At 43.1% G+C, this 19,306-nt stretch overlaps 1 protein-coding gene across 4 annotated transcripts in view; it reads right to left on the bottom strand.

Annotated features, from left to right (window-relative positions):
• The window catches only part of LRRTM4 (leucine rich repeat transmembrane neuronal 4), a 430,913-nt gene extending 419,542 nt beyond the window's left edge, over positions 1-11,371 (bottom strand). For 2 of the 4 annotated variants that reach the window (XR_013979719.1, XM_080982457.1), the window contains exons 1-2: positions 10,436-11,371; positions 6,635-8,230 (exon numbers count right to left, since the gene is read on the bottom strand). Coding sequence is in view for 3 of the 4 variants with exons in the window: in XM_080982457.1 (XP_080838583.1) it covers positions 6,678-8,230; positions 10,436-10,439 (1,557 nt within the window). In the remaining variant the exon portion in view is untranslated. The remainder of the gene's footprint in view (positions 1-6,634; positions 8,231-10,435) is intronic. The other 2 variants (XM_080982455.1, XM_080982456.1) reach the window with 1 other exon arrangement.
• Positions 11,372-19,306: the final 7,935 nt, after the last annotated feature.

The raw sequence follows: 19,306 nt of genomic DNA, 5'->3' as shown, positions 1-19,306 counted from the left end.
TACACCCAGCCCAGGCAACCTCTCTCCCAGCTGCCCTGGGACTCCCCTTCACCCAAATGCACAAAACAGGAAAACTCATATCAGATTTCAGAAGGCGCCACCATTTCAGCTCGTGGGAGAGATCAATGCCTTTTTCCTGTCCATGTGAGAAGCCAAGCAGGAAGGGGATTTTGAAGGGAAGTGTTTTTGCTTCAGAGGACCCTTCCCCATCTTCCCAAATCCCCTTCCTCTCTAGGAATCTAGTCCAGTTCCTTTTAAGCCACATATTTCTCTACATCTCTCTCAAACAGGAGACAAAGAGGAAATGCCCGCCACCCACACAGGTGGTGGTGGCTCAATGACACTTCTGGTTCCCAAACAAAACTGGCAATGAAAGGGGAGGCAGCAATGCAAAGAACCTGGGCTGATCCTAAGAGGTTTGGATGCAGAGCAGACTCTTACCTGCACAGCTCATAAGAGCATGCAAATGAGAACCCAAAGTAGGTTGCTGCTTCTCTCTTTCCCTGGCCAGGAGATGGAAGGGGCAATGAATGAAAAAGTGGAGAAAGCTTTGAGGTTTTCTTTTTTAGGGCAGTGGGAATTCAGGACTCTGCATGACAAAGTGAGAAGCCATGATGGCTTAAGGGTTTGCATGATGGTCCCAGCATTTTGGGGGCAGTTGTTGTTTAGTCGTTTAGTCGTGTCCAACTCTTCGTGACCCCATGGACCAGAGCACGCCAGGCACTCCTATCTTCCACTACCTCCCGCAGTTTGGTCAGACTCATGTTTGTAGCTTCGAGAACACTGTCCAACCATCTTGTCCTCTGTCGTCCCCTTCTCCTTGTGCCCTCCATCTTTCCCAGCATCAGGGTCTTTTTCAGGGAGTCTTCTCATGAGGTGGCCAAAGTATTGGAGCCTCAGCTTCACGATCTGTCCTTCCAGGGAGCACTCAGGGCTGATTTCCTTCAGAATGGATACGTTTGATCTTCTTGCATTGGGGGGGGGGGCAGTTAGAGACCATTTAATTATAGTTAGTAAATTAGAAATTTACCATAAGTTCATGGGTTCCCCTTTCTTGTGCAAGATTCCCTTCTCCCTTTCTGATTTGAACTATGGTTAACATTATAACTGCAACAGTATCCTTGTTAACCATAGTTTTAGCACTAATCGTGGTCAAAGCAGGTTTGCATGATACAGTCTGGGATACCTACAGTTTACATTAAGGAATTATGCATTGGAGCTATAATTCTGCGCTCAGTACTAGTACAGGAGATTGCAGTATTACTTCTCCCCTCCTTCATCAGGGCACTTCTGTGCTTAGTACACCTCAGGTGGACCAAGTGATTTATATCTCAGCAAACTTATCACTCTAAACCACAATTCTTCTGCATACAACAGTTTAGCCACAAATTCTCTTTATTTTGAGCACATAGAGTCTACTGTTGCTAACCAAATTAGATCCCTGGTATAAGTTCTAGAACTCCTACTGAAAATTGCCAAATCTCAGTTGCATTTTCTAGCACATCAAAGAACTTTGCATTGGCCATTATTGTTGGTAAATGTTCACCTTTCAATAATTATGATTCATCTGTGGCCTTGTGGCCTATTACTGGTAACAACACACTCGAGGCATGGGGAGCTCTAAGTATGAACTTTGTCCACTCAAAAATTCTGGCTCCATTTTAATTTGGGTCCATTTTTTTTTTACCTTAGCCTGACTTGAAATGGGGCTTATAACTACCCTTTGCTTCACATAAACCTCACTTTTCTTTGAGCCTTACCTCTCTTGAGCGGATAGCAGAAAAGTATGGAGGACTTACATCCTAGCTCTCTCCTTAAAGGTAAAGGGACCCCTGACCATTAGGTCCAGTCATGGATGACTCTGGGGTTGCAGCTCTCATCTTGCTTTACTGGCCGAGGAAGCCGGCGTACAGCTTCCAGGTCATGTGGCCAACATGACTAAGCCGCTTCTGGTGAACCAGAGCAGCGCACGGAAACGCCGTTTACCTTCCCTATTTGCAATTTGATGTGCTTTCGAACTGCTAGGTTGGCAGGAGCAGGGACCAAGCAACGGGAACTCAACCCGTCGCGGGGATTCGAACCGCTGCCCTTCTGATCGGCAAGCCCTAGGCTCTGTGGTTTAACCCACAGCGCCACCCGCGTCCCTTTGCTCTCTCCTTAGCTGGAAGTTATACACAGAACATAATTTCCTCTTAGGAAATCATGGCACTTCATATTTGAAAACTACAAGCTCCCCAATGGCAGGATGGTTGATACCTTGAGCATCATCTGTGTCAAAGCTTGACCTTCCCATTTCCAGGTGAGGTTTTCCCCTACTTGATGTAGGAAATGTACAGGGAAGGCATATATTCAAGCATTCTTTTTAAAGCTTGTTCATGGTTTGATAGGAATCCTCAAGGGTTCTTAGGATGAGCCAATGGGGACTAACATTTAACTGCCTTCCCCTGTCAGGTCAGGGCAGTTAAAAGGTGACGGTTTTTGGGTATCCGGTAGGACTCACCAAGTCATATCTCATGCACTGCTGATATAGCACTGAATCTTTACAGCTACATCTCTCTATAAATAATAATATCTGGCAAGTAAGCTGGGTTTGGCTTAGTGGGTCACAAGCTATGCACTGCATACATTGTGGCTTTAAGACCCATAAAGGTGGACAGGATTTATGGCTTTAGAAAGACAATATTGACAGACAAAGTGAAATTCCTGGCCAGATTACTTATTCTGGCACAATAAGAGCATTTCATTATCTTTTGTGATAGAGCCTTTTCAGTTGCAAATCAGCTTAATGAAGCTATTTATATCTGGGATATCTTGTCTCTGTCAAATGCAAATACTCAAGGGCCATGAGGAAGTAAGAGCACATTCGCTTTTCTCTCATTCCCTAAGTCTTTGTCATGCCCTATTTATTATTTGTTTGTTTGTTTCATTTCTGAATCACATCCCACAAAATACCCCAAAGCGATACAACAGTTATATGTCCCACACAGATACATACTGGGATTAAAATACCCACTTAAAAAGCTTTTGGGGAAAGAAAGGTCTTCAACATGTGCTGAAAAAGTAATGGAGACAATACCAGGCTGGTATATAATGGGAGGGGGTTCCAAAGGCTAGGTGCCATCACACTAAAGGCCAAGTTCCTACTTTGTATGGAGACTTCCTGATCAGATAGATGGTATCTGCAGGACTCCTTTTCCTGAAGAGAACAGTGATTGGCTGGATGTATAAGGGGTAATATAACCTTATAGGTATAGTGCCTAGGCCCCTAGCTTACATAGTGGCAGTTTATTTTCTTGCAATATCCATGATGTAGTTTCAGGGATTGTGAAAAATTGGATTTGTGGAAAATGTAAATGGCAGCCTGCCTTAATAATCAGAGACCCACCTTTGTAGGAGGGGTGTAACAGAGGGTACTAGCCACTGAAGCATGGAGCCTGGTCTGCAATCAGATATGCCACTGACTGCAAATCCTATCAAACTTGCACTCATTTAGGTAAAGGTAAAGTTCCGCTGGACAGTTAAGTCCAGTCAAAAGCGACTATGGGGTTGTGGTGCTCATCTTGCTTTCAGGCTGAGGGAGTCGGCGTTTGTCCACAGACAGTTTTCTGGGTCATGTGGCCAGCATGATTAAACCACTTCTGGTGCAATGGAACACCATGACAGAAACCAGAGCACACGGAAATGCCGTTTACCTTGCCGTTGCAACCGCACCTATTTATCTACTCACACTGGTGTGCTTTCGAACTACTAGGTTGGCAGGAGCTGGGACAGAGCAACAGGAGCTCACCCCATCATGGGGATTCGAACCGCCAACCTTCTGATCAGCAAGCCCAAGAGGCTCAGTGGTTTAGACCACAGCGCCACCCGTGTCCCTTTTTTACACTCATTTACTGTACATATGACAGAAGAGAATTTTCTAGCCCTCAAATGCCATACGTAAGTAGTTGCTGTAAAAGTCAGTTTACAGAATGGCAGATGAAGTTGATGGATTATATGGAATTGGCGGAAATGACTGGCAGAATCCGAGACCAGGGAGAAGAGTTGGTGGAAGAAGATTGGAAAAAGTTTAAAGACTATTTACAGAGATACTGTAAAGTTAATGAATGTTAGAAAAATGCTGGAATGAAGTTATATGGCTTTAGTAGAAATGTTATAAGGAATTAAGTATAAATAGATTAATAGAGCATTAAAGGAAAAAATAAGGTTAGAATGTGTTAAGATAATTATAGGATAGAAAACAGAGGAAGATGGAAAGGAATTGCTGAAACATCTAACAGAAGTGGAATACAAAAAGGGAGGTGTGAGGAGGTCATGGAAATAAGTGAATGAAAGATGGGATAATGAAATTGTTTGATTTATTTTACTGTTTTTGTTTTGTTTCGTTAGTTCAATGTGTTTAATGTGTCAATGTTATGTAGTGTTTTTGTATTGTATTGTATTGTTTTTGTAGTGTTTAAATTGTTGGAAAAGTAATAAATATTATTAAAAAATAAAAAATAAAAGTCAGTTTACAGTTGCATTGCTCCTTTCTTCAAAATTACATCAGCGCATTGAAGGAAAGCACAGGCACCTAATTACACACATTTGAAAGAAATGCCCTTGATCTGCTCACTGGTTTTGGGGATACAATTGTCCAACTGCAATTCGCCTGCCAGCCTACTCTCATCACTGCCTCCAGGACCCATGATAAGGTTTTAGCACTTGCTACCAAAGACAATCCTGTATTTGCCTTTGGAAAATTATTATTACTGCTATGGGAAAGAGCAAATGGTCTTTAGTCTTAGCTTAAATGTTACTTGGTACTTTTAGCAAAGCAGTCATTTGCAGCAGAAGCCTAAAACAACATTTACAAGGCAACACATATCCTTTGATTTGTTTATGAGACCGTGGGATTGGCCTTTGATTCCTACAAGCTTTAATGTTGTATCATCTTGATTCATTTCTACATGGAAGAAAAATATCCTAGACTCATTCTATGTCCCTGAGGAAGACCTACTTCTCTTCCTCTGTTGACACTGAACAAGTTCAGTCTACAGTGATCTGTCAAGCATGGCATCTGATATACACTATGAGCATTACCTAAGCCCCAATAAACTCATATTGAGTAGTTCATTGAGTTCAGTGGGCTTTGAGCAGGACTTATAGGCTTGTTTTTCTTTCTGATTTTTTTTTTGGGGGGGGGGATAGATTGACATAAAACCTGATAGAGAAGAACATTTGTCAAACAGGCAGAGAAAAACATTTAAAATTATAAATATTTGGATATCCATCTGTCCTTTCACTCCATTCCATGGTAGGGTCACTATACCCTGTTAAAATTGTGAATATATATATATATATATATATATATATATATATATATGGATATATGAATTCCATCCAAACAGAATGCCAACTACAATGAAGAAAGTCAATTACTACAGTTGTGATCCCAGTTGTCATTCCACCAGAGTGCACATATTAGCTAAGGGTGCTGGCATAAGAAGCCCAAAGAGTCAATGTTGCAGCATAGTCACAGAAATCCATCACAGAGTGTGCCCATCTTAGGTTACACCCAACTTTCTGCACACAAAAGTGGACATTGGTCTGACAGATTTGGGTAAAGGTTATTGCACGACACAGTCAGTCTACTGTCAATCAACAGAGAGGGAAGAAACTGTTCTCAGCATTCAAGTGCCATGGTGCCAAGGTGCACCAAGAGAACAATAATTACGGTAATACTCTTCATTCCCCCCCCCCACAAGCCCCCTATGAAGCTGTGGGCTCCCAGTTCCTGTGGAGATGCCTGCCTTTGAGGCAGCAACAAATATTCTTGCCAAAATATACTGTATAAACATGAACCAGAATATCCACCTGATACAAATGGACTCCAATGAAACAGAGTTGTTGACTGGTTCCTGCAGATCTAAAATTGACACATGAGGCATTAAGCAGGGCCTGCCAATAGAAGCTTTATTTGTTTTCTTCTCAAGTTCTTAATTTCAGCAAAAATAAAAAATAAAAATGCTTATTTGAGTTTTGATTTTTTAAAAATTAGGACCACATTTAAATCCTTTATTTATCAAGGCACTTTAAAAAGGACTTAACAGAACATTTTCCTTCCTTGCATTCTGAGATTTTAAAGCACATTCCTAAATGCATTGAGGAACTAGGACAAAAATACTGGGAGGAAAGTTCATAAAGTCCTCTGCTTGATAATTCATTTGAAATAGGTCAGAAAAGCCATGGGATTTTGCACTGATGCACCCCCCGCCCTAGGCAAAACCAGGATGTTTAAGTACTCGGTTTCTCACCCCCTGTTAGAGTCTAACAAAATACAGCCTTATTCACCTCCCCCCTTTACATCAAGGGTGTGGCAGAAGTAATGCCCGTGAGGCCAACAACTTTGAACCAGCATAAAATGTCTAGAGGCTAAAAGACAGGCCTAAATGCCTTCATCATTGCTGTTTATTCCAACCTCATCTCAGACTTGAACAAGCCCCTTTCGGGACTGAACTATTGAAAATAACCACAGTCACTTTCCTGATTGCTGTAATTTAATTAAATAACCTTTCACACTGGGCAAACCCAAAAGCAAAAAGGCTCATTAATCTTTCTAGTGATTAGAGACACCTCAAGAGCTTCGAACATTTACCTCTCCTTCCCAGCAGCAGAAATGGATTTAGGAGGATCATGGTTCATACCTCACATTCCCTGGAGCCAGAAATGGTATACGTGCAGGGTCCAGATCCATTAACCGATACATCCATGGTCTCGGAATTTGTCGGCTTGTAGTCCACATAATACTCCTGTAAAGGGGAGTTCATTTGCCTTTCAGACTCTCGAGCTTTTTTCCGGCGCCTCTTCATAAGAGAGTGTTGTTGGAGCTGTTTCATGCTGGCTGGGTAGCGCTTCCATGAGACGTAGATGACCAACAAAATCATAGCCACCGATAGAAAGAGGGCCACACTTCCAGCAATAATCTTGTGAAAGGAAACATGCTCATACTCTGGCTCTGGTCCAGATGTTGGGAAATCTGGAGAAGGATTTGCTGTAAAAGAGGTTGGCTGATAGTCTTCCAGTTTGGGAAGAGTAGGCTTTGGAACAAAAATGGGCCTCTGCTGAGTTTTAGGAGCCTGGTAGGGCTTTTCAGTCACCACGACTGGAATTTCAGCACAAATGTTGTAGGTTTCTACAGCATCACTCACTTTCTCACCCTGGATATGCTTTGGGCCTGCACAAATCATGGTACTTTCCTTGTTTCCTTTGAAGCTTTTAAGCCAATTAAATAGAGGGCAAATGCTCCGAGTACATTCCCACATATTTCCAGAGAGAGTGATGGATATTAAAGAAATCCAGGCATTGACAGTCTCCTGAGAGATGTTGGTGAGTTTGTTGGAATCCAGGTTGAGTTTCTGCAAGTTGGGCAGGCACTGGAACGTCCCAGGTTCAATCCCTGCAATGTCATTCCCTGATAAATCCAAGTTGTGTAAGGAACTCCAAGTCCACGTTAAACCTTGGCTGATGGATCTGATCCTATTCCATTGCAAGTAGATTGAGCGGAGGTTGAAGAGACGTGGAAAGTGAGCAAAGTTGATCTTAGAAAACTGGTTGTGCTCCAAGTGGAGCTCCGTTAGCTTCAAGAGGCCAGCAAAAGCATTGCGGGATAAACTCCGTAGGCGATTGTAGCCCAAATCCAGAAAATCGAGATTGCGACAATCTTGGAAAACTCGAATTGGAACGGTTTTCAATGAGTTTGAACGTAAGTGCAAGATCAAGAGCTTGCGGAGACCTTTAAACTGCTCAGACTGCAGTGCCTGCAGCTTGTTGTATGACAAGTCCAGATTGCGGAGATTGGGGACTGGGTGAAATGTTTTGTTTTGCAGGTGGGTAATTTTGTTGGAGCTCAGAATTAATTCCTTCAGCCTACGGATGCCCTGGAAGGCATCCTCATCTACAGAACTGATGTAATTATGGTCAAGGTATAGCCATATGAGTTGGTGAAGGCCTGCAAACTGATTTGGCTTAAGCTTCTGGATGCTGTTGTACCGCAACGATAAGCCTTGAGACCCTCCGGAAATGTTCTGAGGGATGTCTCTGAATGCATGAGATTCGCAGTAGACAATTTTGCCATCACATCTGCAATTCTTGGGGCAAGCTCGCTGAGCCCCGGTGAGCGTCACAAACAGCACTGTAGGGAGGAGCACCAACACTGCACTCATGCCTCTCAGCTGCTTGATTACATGGAAACCTGCAATATTAAGAAGATGAGAAACATACATTGTAAAACCAAATAAACCAGAGGCTCCGGATTCATCAGTGGGACCTTCTAATAAGACAGAGCAAGAGCAAGTCTAGCCTTCTTACTGATTCTTTCCCTATTTGTTTTGCCTGGAAATGCTTGCTCTTCTATCCCTTCTTCCGTTGCTTCTTCCTTCTGCTCTTCCCAGTTCATATATACCACCACACTATTCAGTTACCTTGGTTTGATTTATGACCTTTGAGGAGGAATTAAGCCCTCCCCACTTCCACTTGTTTTTGACTCATCCCCATGTGCATCAGCAAGCTACATCTCACCAGAACATCCTTATTCCTGGGATGCTGGGATTTTCACAATAAACATATTTGTCAAGTCACTGTGATATAGCTTTTGGAAGGAAAAATGACTGACTCTAGGGCTGTTCATAGTTCCCGAAGAAGCAGGAGGTTTCTTAATAAACCAACTTGCTAGTACAGGTCCCATCGACCCCTTACGAATTAGCAACCCAAATTTATAACTGATCTTTATAGTATAGCAAACTAGTAGTCATCAAAACTATGCATATATATATATATATATGTTGAAATGATCTTCCAACAGAGTGCAAGGTAGGATTCTTTCATGTGAGCTAAAAAATAATTCAAGCCTGCAGAAAGGTAGATTGGCGTGCATGCCTGGTGTGTCATATCTTGTGTATTAGGAAGTCTCAGAGATAGCATCCTAATAAATAAAAGGCTTCCTAATAATCGTAACACACTTGCATATCTATCTTCATATATCATTGCTTATATAGTGATAACTATCACCTACAGGTATGTTTTAATGCACAGCGGCATGGGTTTATTTTAGTGTATGTGTATATATGACAGATGTTTGCAGAATAATATTCATTTAGCTTGATGTGAATGGCATACTCCTAGCAGCAACAGAGTCAGATATGCATCAGATTCTAGCCAATTTTAGTATTTTACATTCCACATGCCAGCAACTTATTGTACTGTAACGCTTCAGTGTGCATGCAGCCCACATAGCCCATGTTTTCTGAATAACTATGAGGGTCTTGCATGCATGTATATTCACAAAGTGTGTGTGGTGAAGTCGGGAGCAGAGAGAGACTTTTTCAGCCCTTACAATAATCTTTGAGCCAATGGTTCTTTCCAGAGTTGTAATCTTTCTGATGATTCAACTGCATTTTTTCATCAGGAGAATTTTTGAGAAAGAGCTATTGTCTTCTCAATAATAAATAGTTTATTATTATTATTATTATTATTATTATTATTATTATTAGTGGGAAAGAGAGGGGAGAAAAGGGACAGGACAGAGAGGGAGAACATATAGTTAGTTTCTCTGATGTCCCTGGTTGAAATCAAGAGATACTCTGTGTGTGTTAGTGGTGTGTGTGTGTGTGTGTGTTACTTAGAGCAAGGAAGTATTCCTAATCTAAAGATCTTTTGACTCTTGTTTCTAATCTTTCACTTCAGTGGCAAGGCTTTTTCATTTAAATTCTGTTATTTTCTTTTTGCCCCTAAGACAGGAACAGCAGCCAAATAGAAATGGTTTTTGGCTTACAGATGGAGGGGAAAATGTAACCTGTCACAATTGGAGGGGGTGGGGAAGGAGCAGCTATCAAATGACTGCTGAAGATCTAAGCATATATTTTGGGAGGAGTGTCCCCCCCTCAGATACCAACTCAGCCCTCCTGAACGCAGGTCTACAGCAAAATACCTCTTCCTCACTTTGCTTTCCTGCATTCAGCAAAAGGGCTAAAAATTCAGATGTCCCCCAGAAAAGCTTGCCCAATATGAAACCCAGCAAATCCTGGATGGGGATGGAACATGCATTTATCTACTTATGTGTGGACATGGAAGCAAAAGAGAAGCAGAGCTGGGGCAGGAGCGGGGGAGGAGGTGGGGGGTGGATGGGAGAGCAAAATCACTCCAGGATGGTATGTATAACTAAAGGATGTATGTGTATCAATTAAGTAAGTACATGCTTCGAGAGATTAATCACAAAAAGGGACACTGCAGGGACAGAAACAGAGCAGGGCAGGAAGGGACAAAACACAGAAGCTAAAAATATAATAGCAAGTGAGTCACCTGGCGAAATAAAGCACGAGCGGTGCCGTGACACAAACACGTTATATATATCTATATCTCTTTATGCAGCTGTCCTACAGATAGTGAAAAGTTCGCTTACCCATCCTTTTGTCATCGGCAACTGTGTCCCCCTTTCTTTCCAGCTGTTTTGCTTCTTGTTGGTGAAGATGGTTTTCCCCCTTCTTCCTTTTCTCCCCCCCTTTCCAAGTCGGTCTCTCTCCTTTAAACCATCACAATGTTCATGTCACACACAAGCCCAGCTGCCACCTACTTCACCGCCATCCGGCGTGAATGCCAGGAACCTACACAAAGTTCCCGAGAGAGGGGGGAGGGGGACGAAAAAGAATTTAGGGGAGATGGGGGAGGGTTAGGGGATGGGGATGATGGGGGGTTGGGGAGGGGGATACAGGACTGGAGGATGGGGTATGAGTGATGGGGCAGGAAGAGGAATGGAGCGGGTGTTGTGGGGGGCTGCAGGTTTGTTAACCTCTCAGAGCCATGGAGCACATCAGCAGGAGCATCGATGGGGAAGCTTCAGTGCTGGAGCGACGGCGGACCACGGAGGGAAAGCAACTTCTCGAGGAGAAAGAAGGGCAGGAAGCTTTGCCCGGCTCCGAGCAGCCCTCTTCAGGCGGCTGCCCCCTGCCATCCCCAGGCACAGCAATCCATCCTCTGGCAGGTCCCCGGCGATGGGCGACGATGCCACCAGGCCTCCAGAGCTGTAGAAGAAGTCAACCCGCCCCTCCTCCTCCTCCACCAGACCCGCCACCCGCTTTTCCTAAAAGCTGAGCTGGTTAGTTTTCTCCATTTAGCCGGTCAGGTTGAAAGTGTTCCCTCTTTTTGTTCTTGTTGTTGGGCTTTTTCTGTTTTTGGTTAGCTGTGCTGGAAGAGAGAGGCTGCTCTCCTGTACTCATTCAGAAGGCTTTTCAGACAGCGAGGATGCTCAGGCGCTTGTTGGTGCTAATGTTCTAGTTTGCGATACACTGAGTGCCCTCCACTGGAGAAAACAGATCACATATTAAAGGCACGAACAAGTGAGGCTGTCATTGCTATGCAGACTTCCTTCTTTCAGGAAGGGAATTAAAGACACAGGCGTGCTATTTCAACGCCCACCCCCCGCGCTCCTTTCTGCACCGGCACACATCCCTCCCCACACATCCACACACTTCAGCACCTCTGGACCTTTTCCAGATTATTACTAAATGTGTGATGCCGCCGATTTGTTTGCATTGGCTGGAAACAGGTTCAAAATGACTCAGACCCTCACTTCTTCTTCATTCTTTTTAATTGTCGTTGCAAGGTTCCCATCGAAAAATCGGGAATTCCAACTTTAAACCCCCGAGCATTGTAATTCTGACCCCCCCTTCCCTTGCTCTATTTTTCTTTCACCACTTGGACTGGAACGGGGTGCATGGGAAAGCTTTCTGTTTGCAGATTCATAATTTGTGTGAAAGGCATCACTCATGGACTAAAAGGAAATTGTATTAAAGGCAGCTTTTTTAAACCGTGGAGGCACTGAAAAGGGTGGAAGAAACAAATCAATATACAGCACAGAACTCAAGATGGACACTTGTTAATATGGACCCTGTTGCGTCATGTTTGGTCCTTCTGCCCCCCTCCCCAAGAGGTGAATGCCAGTAATCAATGGAACCAGCTTGTGTTGCATGCAAAAAGTCCCAGGTGCAATCTTGTGTGGTGCAGTAGTTAGGATGTTGGACCAGGACTTATGGGACCAGAGTCCAAACCCCCATTCAGTCATGAAGCCCACTGGGTGACCTTGGGCCAGTCACTGCCTCTCAGCCTAACCTACCTCATAGGGTTGCTGTGGAGATTCAATGTATGGCACTCTGAAGTCCTTGGGTTAAAAAAAGGTGAAATATAAATGCAATAAATTAAAATAAAAATCCATGGCATCATCAAGGTAACAAGACCATGGGTAGGAGATCTGTAAAAGACTCCTCTCTACTTGATACCATAGTGGAGTCTTCTCCAACCTGGTGCCCTCCTCGTGGTTTTGGACAAATCCTACCATCTCCACCCAACAATGGTGATGGGAATTGTAGCCCAAAACATCTGAAGGGCACCCGGTTGACAAAGGCTGCCTTAGTTTATGAAACACCACACTATTCAGTGTAGACAATACTGGACTAGATAGTTGAGTGGTCTGACTCAATATAAAGCAGCTTTAGTTTATATGACAACATGTAAAAATCCAAACTGGGAGGCAAATGGAACCCAACATCTAATGGAATATCTATTATATGTTTAACCAGTGATCTCAGGGTTCATGGCAACCTTGAGATCACTGGTTGAAAGAAGGTTTTTAAATTGTGTTTACAATGTGTTTATACTGTTTTAAAATTATTATTTTTGTAATCATTTCTCCACCTGCTGCCCTGTTCTTCAGGAGGAAGAACAGGATATAAATCTGGCATGATCCACTGGATGTCTTAGGCTGAATCCCTGAAGCATTTATTGATGTGGTCAGTTCATTCATTCATGTCGCTACCCTTATATTAATATGTACTGGGCAGCTTAAAAACAAAACAACATTAAAATGTGAGATATAAGAATCAAAACTAACAACATGCAATAAAATACATGCATCATTAGAGACAACACAATCAGTTAACAGCCTGGGTTAAAGTACATTAGACTATAACAGACCAGGCTTAGTTTAACCCACAATTTAAAATCCTGGGTGAATAAAAATGTTTCTTCCAGGGTGCCAGTACTGAAAAGGCCCTCTCCTTGATAGCCACCTGCCTCGCTTTTACTAATGCCACTGGATTAAGGCCTCCAAAGATGACCTTGGTTTCAGAAGGCGTAAGGGCTGAGGGGGTGATCTTTCTGATACTGTCTGACTTGTGAGGAGAAAGAAGAGGGCAAGGGAGGCAGGCACAGAGAACAGTAGGGCCGGTTCCAGTAGGATTGCCCCCCATGCCAACTTTAAATATTTGTTTTAGTCCTTAAAAATTGTAAACCACCTTGGGTGTCTTGGTAGAAAGACACCCAATGCAATAAATAAATAAATAAATAAATAAATAAATAAATAACTGAAAAGATAAGTAACCTGGTCTCAATCCAATTAGAGTTTTGAAACTTTAGAACCAGCATGTTAAACTGGACCCAGAAACAACCTGGGATCCAAAGTCATCTTATAGTAAAGTGTCTTATACTGAGCTGGAACACTTGGTGAACACTGGTTCACTAAGGCCAGGATTAAGCCTATTTACAGTGGTGCCTCGCAAGACGAAATTAATTCATTCCGCGAGTTTTTTCGTCTAGTGAATTTTTCGTCTTGCGAAGCACGAAATCCCACAGGAATGCATTGAAATTCAATTAATGCGTTCCTATGGTCAAAAAAAGTCCAAACAAAGCCAAATTTGGTACAACAAGAGTTTATTAAGTGCTCTTTAAAGTCACACATACTGTAAAGAGCATTTCAAAAACTGAAGGAACAATAAATTCAAAAATTGAAGGAACAATAAAAATCATAAAAATTGAGAAAAAAACCACACAAGCTTCCAGATTCTTGCAAACCCCTCCTCAACTGTTCCCCCAGCCACCCACCACACAGAAATTCAAATCCAGAAATTTTTAAAAAAACAGCAGAGTGGCCCAATGGTCACAGAAAATCATAAAAATTCAAAAAAAACCCACACAAGCTCCCAGATTCTTGCAAACCCCTCCTCAACTGTTCCCCCAGCCACCCACCACACAGAAATTCAAACTCAGATATTTTTTTTTAAAAAAACCAACATGGCCCAATGGTCACAGAAAATCATAAAAATGCAGGAAAAAAATACACAAACTCCCAGATTCTTGCAAACCCCTCCCCAACACCAAGTCCTTGAATTCCAAACACCCCAACCCAAAATCCAAAAACCCCCCAAAAAGTTTTAAAATTTAATTTACCAAATGGCTGCAAAAGAAGTTTTGGAAAAGCTTCAAAAATCGCCAAAGTCTTCAAAAACCTCAAAAAAGGCTACCACACCGTGTGCTATGAGTTGCTCCTCAAAGTCAAGTCGCAACTGCACCTCTTCAAGCAAAGGAAACAAACTTGCAAGACGTTTTCGTCTTGCGAAGCAAGCCCATAGGGAAATTCATCTTGCGAAGCAGCTCAAAAACCGCAAAACCCTTTCGTCTAGCGAGTTTTTTGTCTTGCGAGGCATTCGTCTTGCAGGGCACCACTGTATATGGAAAAGTGGCATACAAATTTAAATAATTAAAGTTTAAATTGTCTCATCTGACTTTCACTAAACTCAAACAAGTGTTGTAGGCAGAGTTCTTTCCCAACACCTGTTTTCCAAAATGCTTTCAAACTGTAAGAGCTGAGGGCAGAAACACTTCATCAGTTGAAACTCCCTCCTGCTTGTCGAGATGGGCTCACTCACAAACATGTCCTACTTTACTACTTTAATGCAACTTCTGCTGCCTCACTGCAATATAACAGTATGAATCAGCTACTTGGTTGCACTAGACTCGGGAGAATGAATGGGCGATGAGTAAAGTGAGGATGTGGGCTGTTGGAAACCCCTTTAGGGATACAAGAGTCTGATTCACTCTAAGCCTGCTGCAATGTGTACTTTTAAAAACTTAGCCCAGTTTAAAAAACAAAACAAAACCTGGAGTGTGAGAAATGAACTTTAAAAAAAACTGAACTGAGGTCTACGTCTACACTGAAGTTCAGTTGTCCTTGGTCGGGTGCATCCCAGATATTTTGGACTACATCATCCATGCATGATCAGGCCAACAAGACGAGGAAGGGGCATAGACGTCCTGTGCTGGATGTCGGAAGCATCTGGGTCACCAACTTAAAGAGAAACAGCCCAGCTGGGAAATGTAGAAAGGTTCACTTGCGAGATGAGATTCTTCCACTAAATGGACAATTGATGGTGGGAGTAGATATCAGTGGTGCAAGAATCAACAATGGAAAGACATGTGGAGTTCTTTGGAGGATGACTTACAATGTGCTTGGGAGAAGGCGTTAGCTCAGAGTGAAAAGCCATGTTTTACCGTCTTTATGTTTTGATTATTTTGATTATGCATTTTCTGCTATTATTATTATTATTATTATTATTATTATTATTATTATTATTTTGTGCTTTGTATACTGCAGCTTTGTGCTGTGAACTGCCCTGAGACCTATGGGTATAGGGTGGTATACAAATAATAATAATAATAATAATAATAATAATAGGTGCTGGAGCAACTTCCCTATGAGAAAAATGATGCTGCTTGGAGTTTTTCAGCTGAGAAGAAGAGAGTGAAGTGGAGAGTAAAGAAAGTGGATAGAGAGAAGTGTTTGTTCCTCTCCCAATATTTTGGAAGTTGTGTGACCATCCCAGGAAGCAGAAGGTAGGAAATTTGAGACAGATAAAAGGAAGCACTTGGCACAGCACTTAGCTAAATGATGGACTTCCCTACCACAAGACAAAGATGTATGATGACCTATTTTCCAGCTTGACTGTTTGGAGGCTGTAGGTCTCTGCATACCAGTTGCGGGGTTCACAACTAGGAGAGGACCATTGTGCTCAAGTCTTGCTTATGGGCTTCTCAGAGGCATCTGGCTAGCCAGTGTGGAAAACAGGATACTGGGCCAGATAAATCTGAGGTCTGATCCAACAGGTCTCTTCTTATGTTCTTATTGCTGACCACTGACCAAGATGGCTGGGGCTGATGGGAACTGCAATCCAAAAATATTTTGAGATCAGAGGTTGGAAAGGGCTGTTTTCATTTAAAAGCTGCACTTAAAAACCCAAACTGAGTTTTAACCATGGTCTAAGCCCACAAATTTGCTTATATGCTGACTTTTCCACTAGCAAGTTTGCCCTTGTCACTTCTAAGCTTTCTTTTAGTTTCTACCTGCTTTCCAGAACTGGGTTCATCTGCTCCAGTCCTCACTCAGTTAATGCTAGTTCCGATACTTCAGGCTGTGTTTTCCTTTCCTGCTGAGCTACCTCCTTTCCCTTTCATCTTGACACAAGCAGAGCAGCTTCTCTAATTTGCTATCTACCCATCCTGACACTCAAGGGATTAATATTCAGATATTATTCATAGTCAGATCCTGAGCTCTTCACTTTTTCTACTTTCCAGTTGTACTTCAAAGGCAAATGCTTCCTCCTTAGTGAATACAAAGGTTCAGCTGCTGCAAAGCAACTCTGTGTAACTACAGTTGTGTAATGACTGCCCCCATGTGGAATAGGAATACACCCCACCATGGGTCACCAACATGGCGCCACTGAATTATGCTTTAAATAAGCCATCCTTAGCCAATAGCAGGGCTCCCGCCCCAGTCTAATTGTGGCATGGGGGATGATGGCATGGTAGTATTAAAGACGGGATGGGGAATGTTGAAGCATGTATGTGGTGCTCACAATAATTTCTCCAGTTTACAAATATGCCCATCAGTCCCAAAACGTTTGCCAATCTCTGCCTCACATCACAGCCCAAGAAAGAGATGCAGTTCATGCTCTCCGAAATCTTGATAGATTACCTGATAATCCACATTACCTGCTATTTCAGCCACAGCACTTCAGCTTCTTAAGCTTGTAGAAGGCATTGAAATCTAGGTTAAAATGAAGGGCCTTCAGGCTACCTGGCCAGGTTTCTGGTCTTGCTGTTTTGTTTGACATCCAAACTGGCTGCCAATTCTGGCACTGGAAGAGCCCAGAAAGAATTCACAGCTAGCATTGCAATCTTCCTGGATGGGTCCAGGAGGAAACAGTTAAATCTCTGAGTTGTTGCCTTGGTGGGCTGCACAAAGTGCTATGCTGTATACATGTACTCATCTGCAGCGTGGTCCCCTCCAGTCTTGGCCCTAGCATGCAGCATGGTCGCAATTCCTCTGAGTAATTCCAGCTGCCTCCAAACTGTTCAGCCTAATGATACTATTTCCAATGCAGTGCCCTCCAGATGTTTTTTGTGGGGGATGGAGCTGCAGAATCTTCCTGAATTTACTAGATCTTTCAAGAACATTCTGGTACTTTCTAGTCAAACATGCCACAGCTGGTGTTTTTCTTCTGTGAGTCATGTGAGAACTCAAGGTCAGTGCTGAGCGACAGGGTGATATAAACTTGCCACTGAGAGCAGTTCCTTATCCTTTCTTTCTCTCTTTACTTTCATTTTGTATATACTGTACATTTTTGCTGCTGCAACTGAATGTACTTTCAAGCAAAGATTTTGCCGTCCTAGGGATCCAGTAAGTTCCTGTATGCTTTTAAAACCTCAGTGGTTGGAAGGTGCCTGGTGGGACACCTTCTTCTGGCAACTCCTGCAGCCAAGCTGGTGACAAATGTATTGTTTTGATTTCCTTTGGACCACATCAGTGAGGCTGAGAGGGGGTGTCCTTCCACTCAAGGAGCAATGGGGGTCTGTTTAACCTGGCACATCTCCATACCAAGACACAAGTGTGGTGGGTTCATATCCGAGAGATGTTTGCATATGGCACAGTCTTGATAACACGCTCTGAAGAAGCTCTACAGAGACTCATCAATCTTTTTGCCCATGCTGGCATGGATTTCAGCCTCATCACCAGCCATATGAGGACCAACATCCTGGTTCAGGATGTCACCTGCACTCTACACATCAGCATTGGTGGCTACATGCTTGAGATGGTAGATGATGTTTTCTACCTGGGCTCCAACATAACCAACAACCTTTCTTTCAGTGCTGAGGTGGACAAAAATATTGGCAAGGCAGTGACAGCAATGGTTCACCTCTCCAAAAGGGTATGGGAGAATGTGATGCTAATGACCAATACCAAGGTGAAGATCTACCAGCTTGCGTGTTGAGCACCTACTGTTTTATGAAAGTAAGTCATGGGCAATTTACACCTGCCAAGAGCAATGCCTTCCACATGCGCTGCATCAGGATTTTGGTCATCACATGGCAGGACATAGTCTCAAACAAAGATGTGCTCTCCCAAGCCCACATTCCCAGCAGGTTCACACATCTGTCTCAGCAATGTTTACGTTGCCTTGGTCATGTCCAGAATGGAAGATGGTAGGATCCCCAAGGATTCAGTCACCAGGCCCATTGGCAGACCAACTCTGCATGGCAAAGATGTCTGCAAACGTGATCTTTATCAACGACTTGGATGATGGACTCAAGGGCATCCTGATCAAATTTGCAGATGACACCAAACTGGGAGGGGTGGCTAACACCCCAGAGGACAGGATCACACTTCAAAACGACCTTGACAGATTAGAGAACTGGGCAAAACCAAACAAGATGAATTTTAACAGGGAGAAATGTAAAGTATTGCACTTGGGCAAAAAAAATGAGAGGCACAAGTACAAGATGGGTGACACCTGCCTTGAGAGCAGTACATGTGAAAAGGATCTAGGAGTCGTGGTTGACCACAAACTTGACATGAGCCAACAGTGTGACGCGGCAGCTAAAAAAGCCAATGCAATTCTGGGCTGCATCAGTAGGAGTATAGCATCTAGATCAAGGGAAGTAATAGTGCCACTGTATTCTGCTCTGGTCAGACCTCACCTGGAGTACTGTGTCCAGTTCTGGGCACCACAATTCAAGAAGGACACTGACAAACTGGAACGTGTCCAGAGGAGGGCAACCAAAATGGTCAAAGGCCTGGAAACGATGCCTTATGAGGAATGGCTAAGGGAGCTGGGCATGTTTAGCCTGGAGAAGAGGAGGTTAAGGGGTGATATGATAGCCATGTTCAAATATATAAAAGGATGTCACATAGAGGAGGGAGAAAGGTTGTTTTCTGCTGCTCCAGAGAAGCAGACACGGAGCAGTGGATCCAAACTACAAGAAAGAAGATTCCACCTAAACATTAGGAAGAACTTCCTGACAGTAAGAGCTGTTCGACAGTGGAATTTGCTGCCAAGGAGTGTGGTGGAGTCTCCTTCTTTGGAGGTCTTTAAGCAGAGGCTTGACAACCATATGTCAGGAGTGCTCTGATGGTGTTTCCTGCTTGGCAGGGGGTTGGACTCGATGG

This window comes from Podarcis pityusensis (assembly GCF_964106645.2).
Source record: "Podarcis pityusensis genome assembly, chromosome: 15".
Classification (NCBI taxonomy): domain Eukaryota; kingdom Metazoa; phylum Chordata; class Lepidosauria; order Squamata; family Lacertidae; genus Podarcis; species Podarcis pityusensis.
Note: the sequence above shows the minus strand (reverse complement) of the source record. Positions and strands in the feature narration are given on the sequence as shown.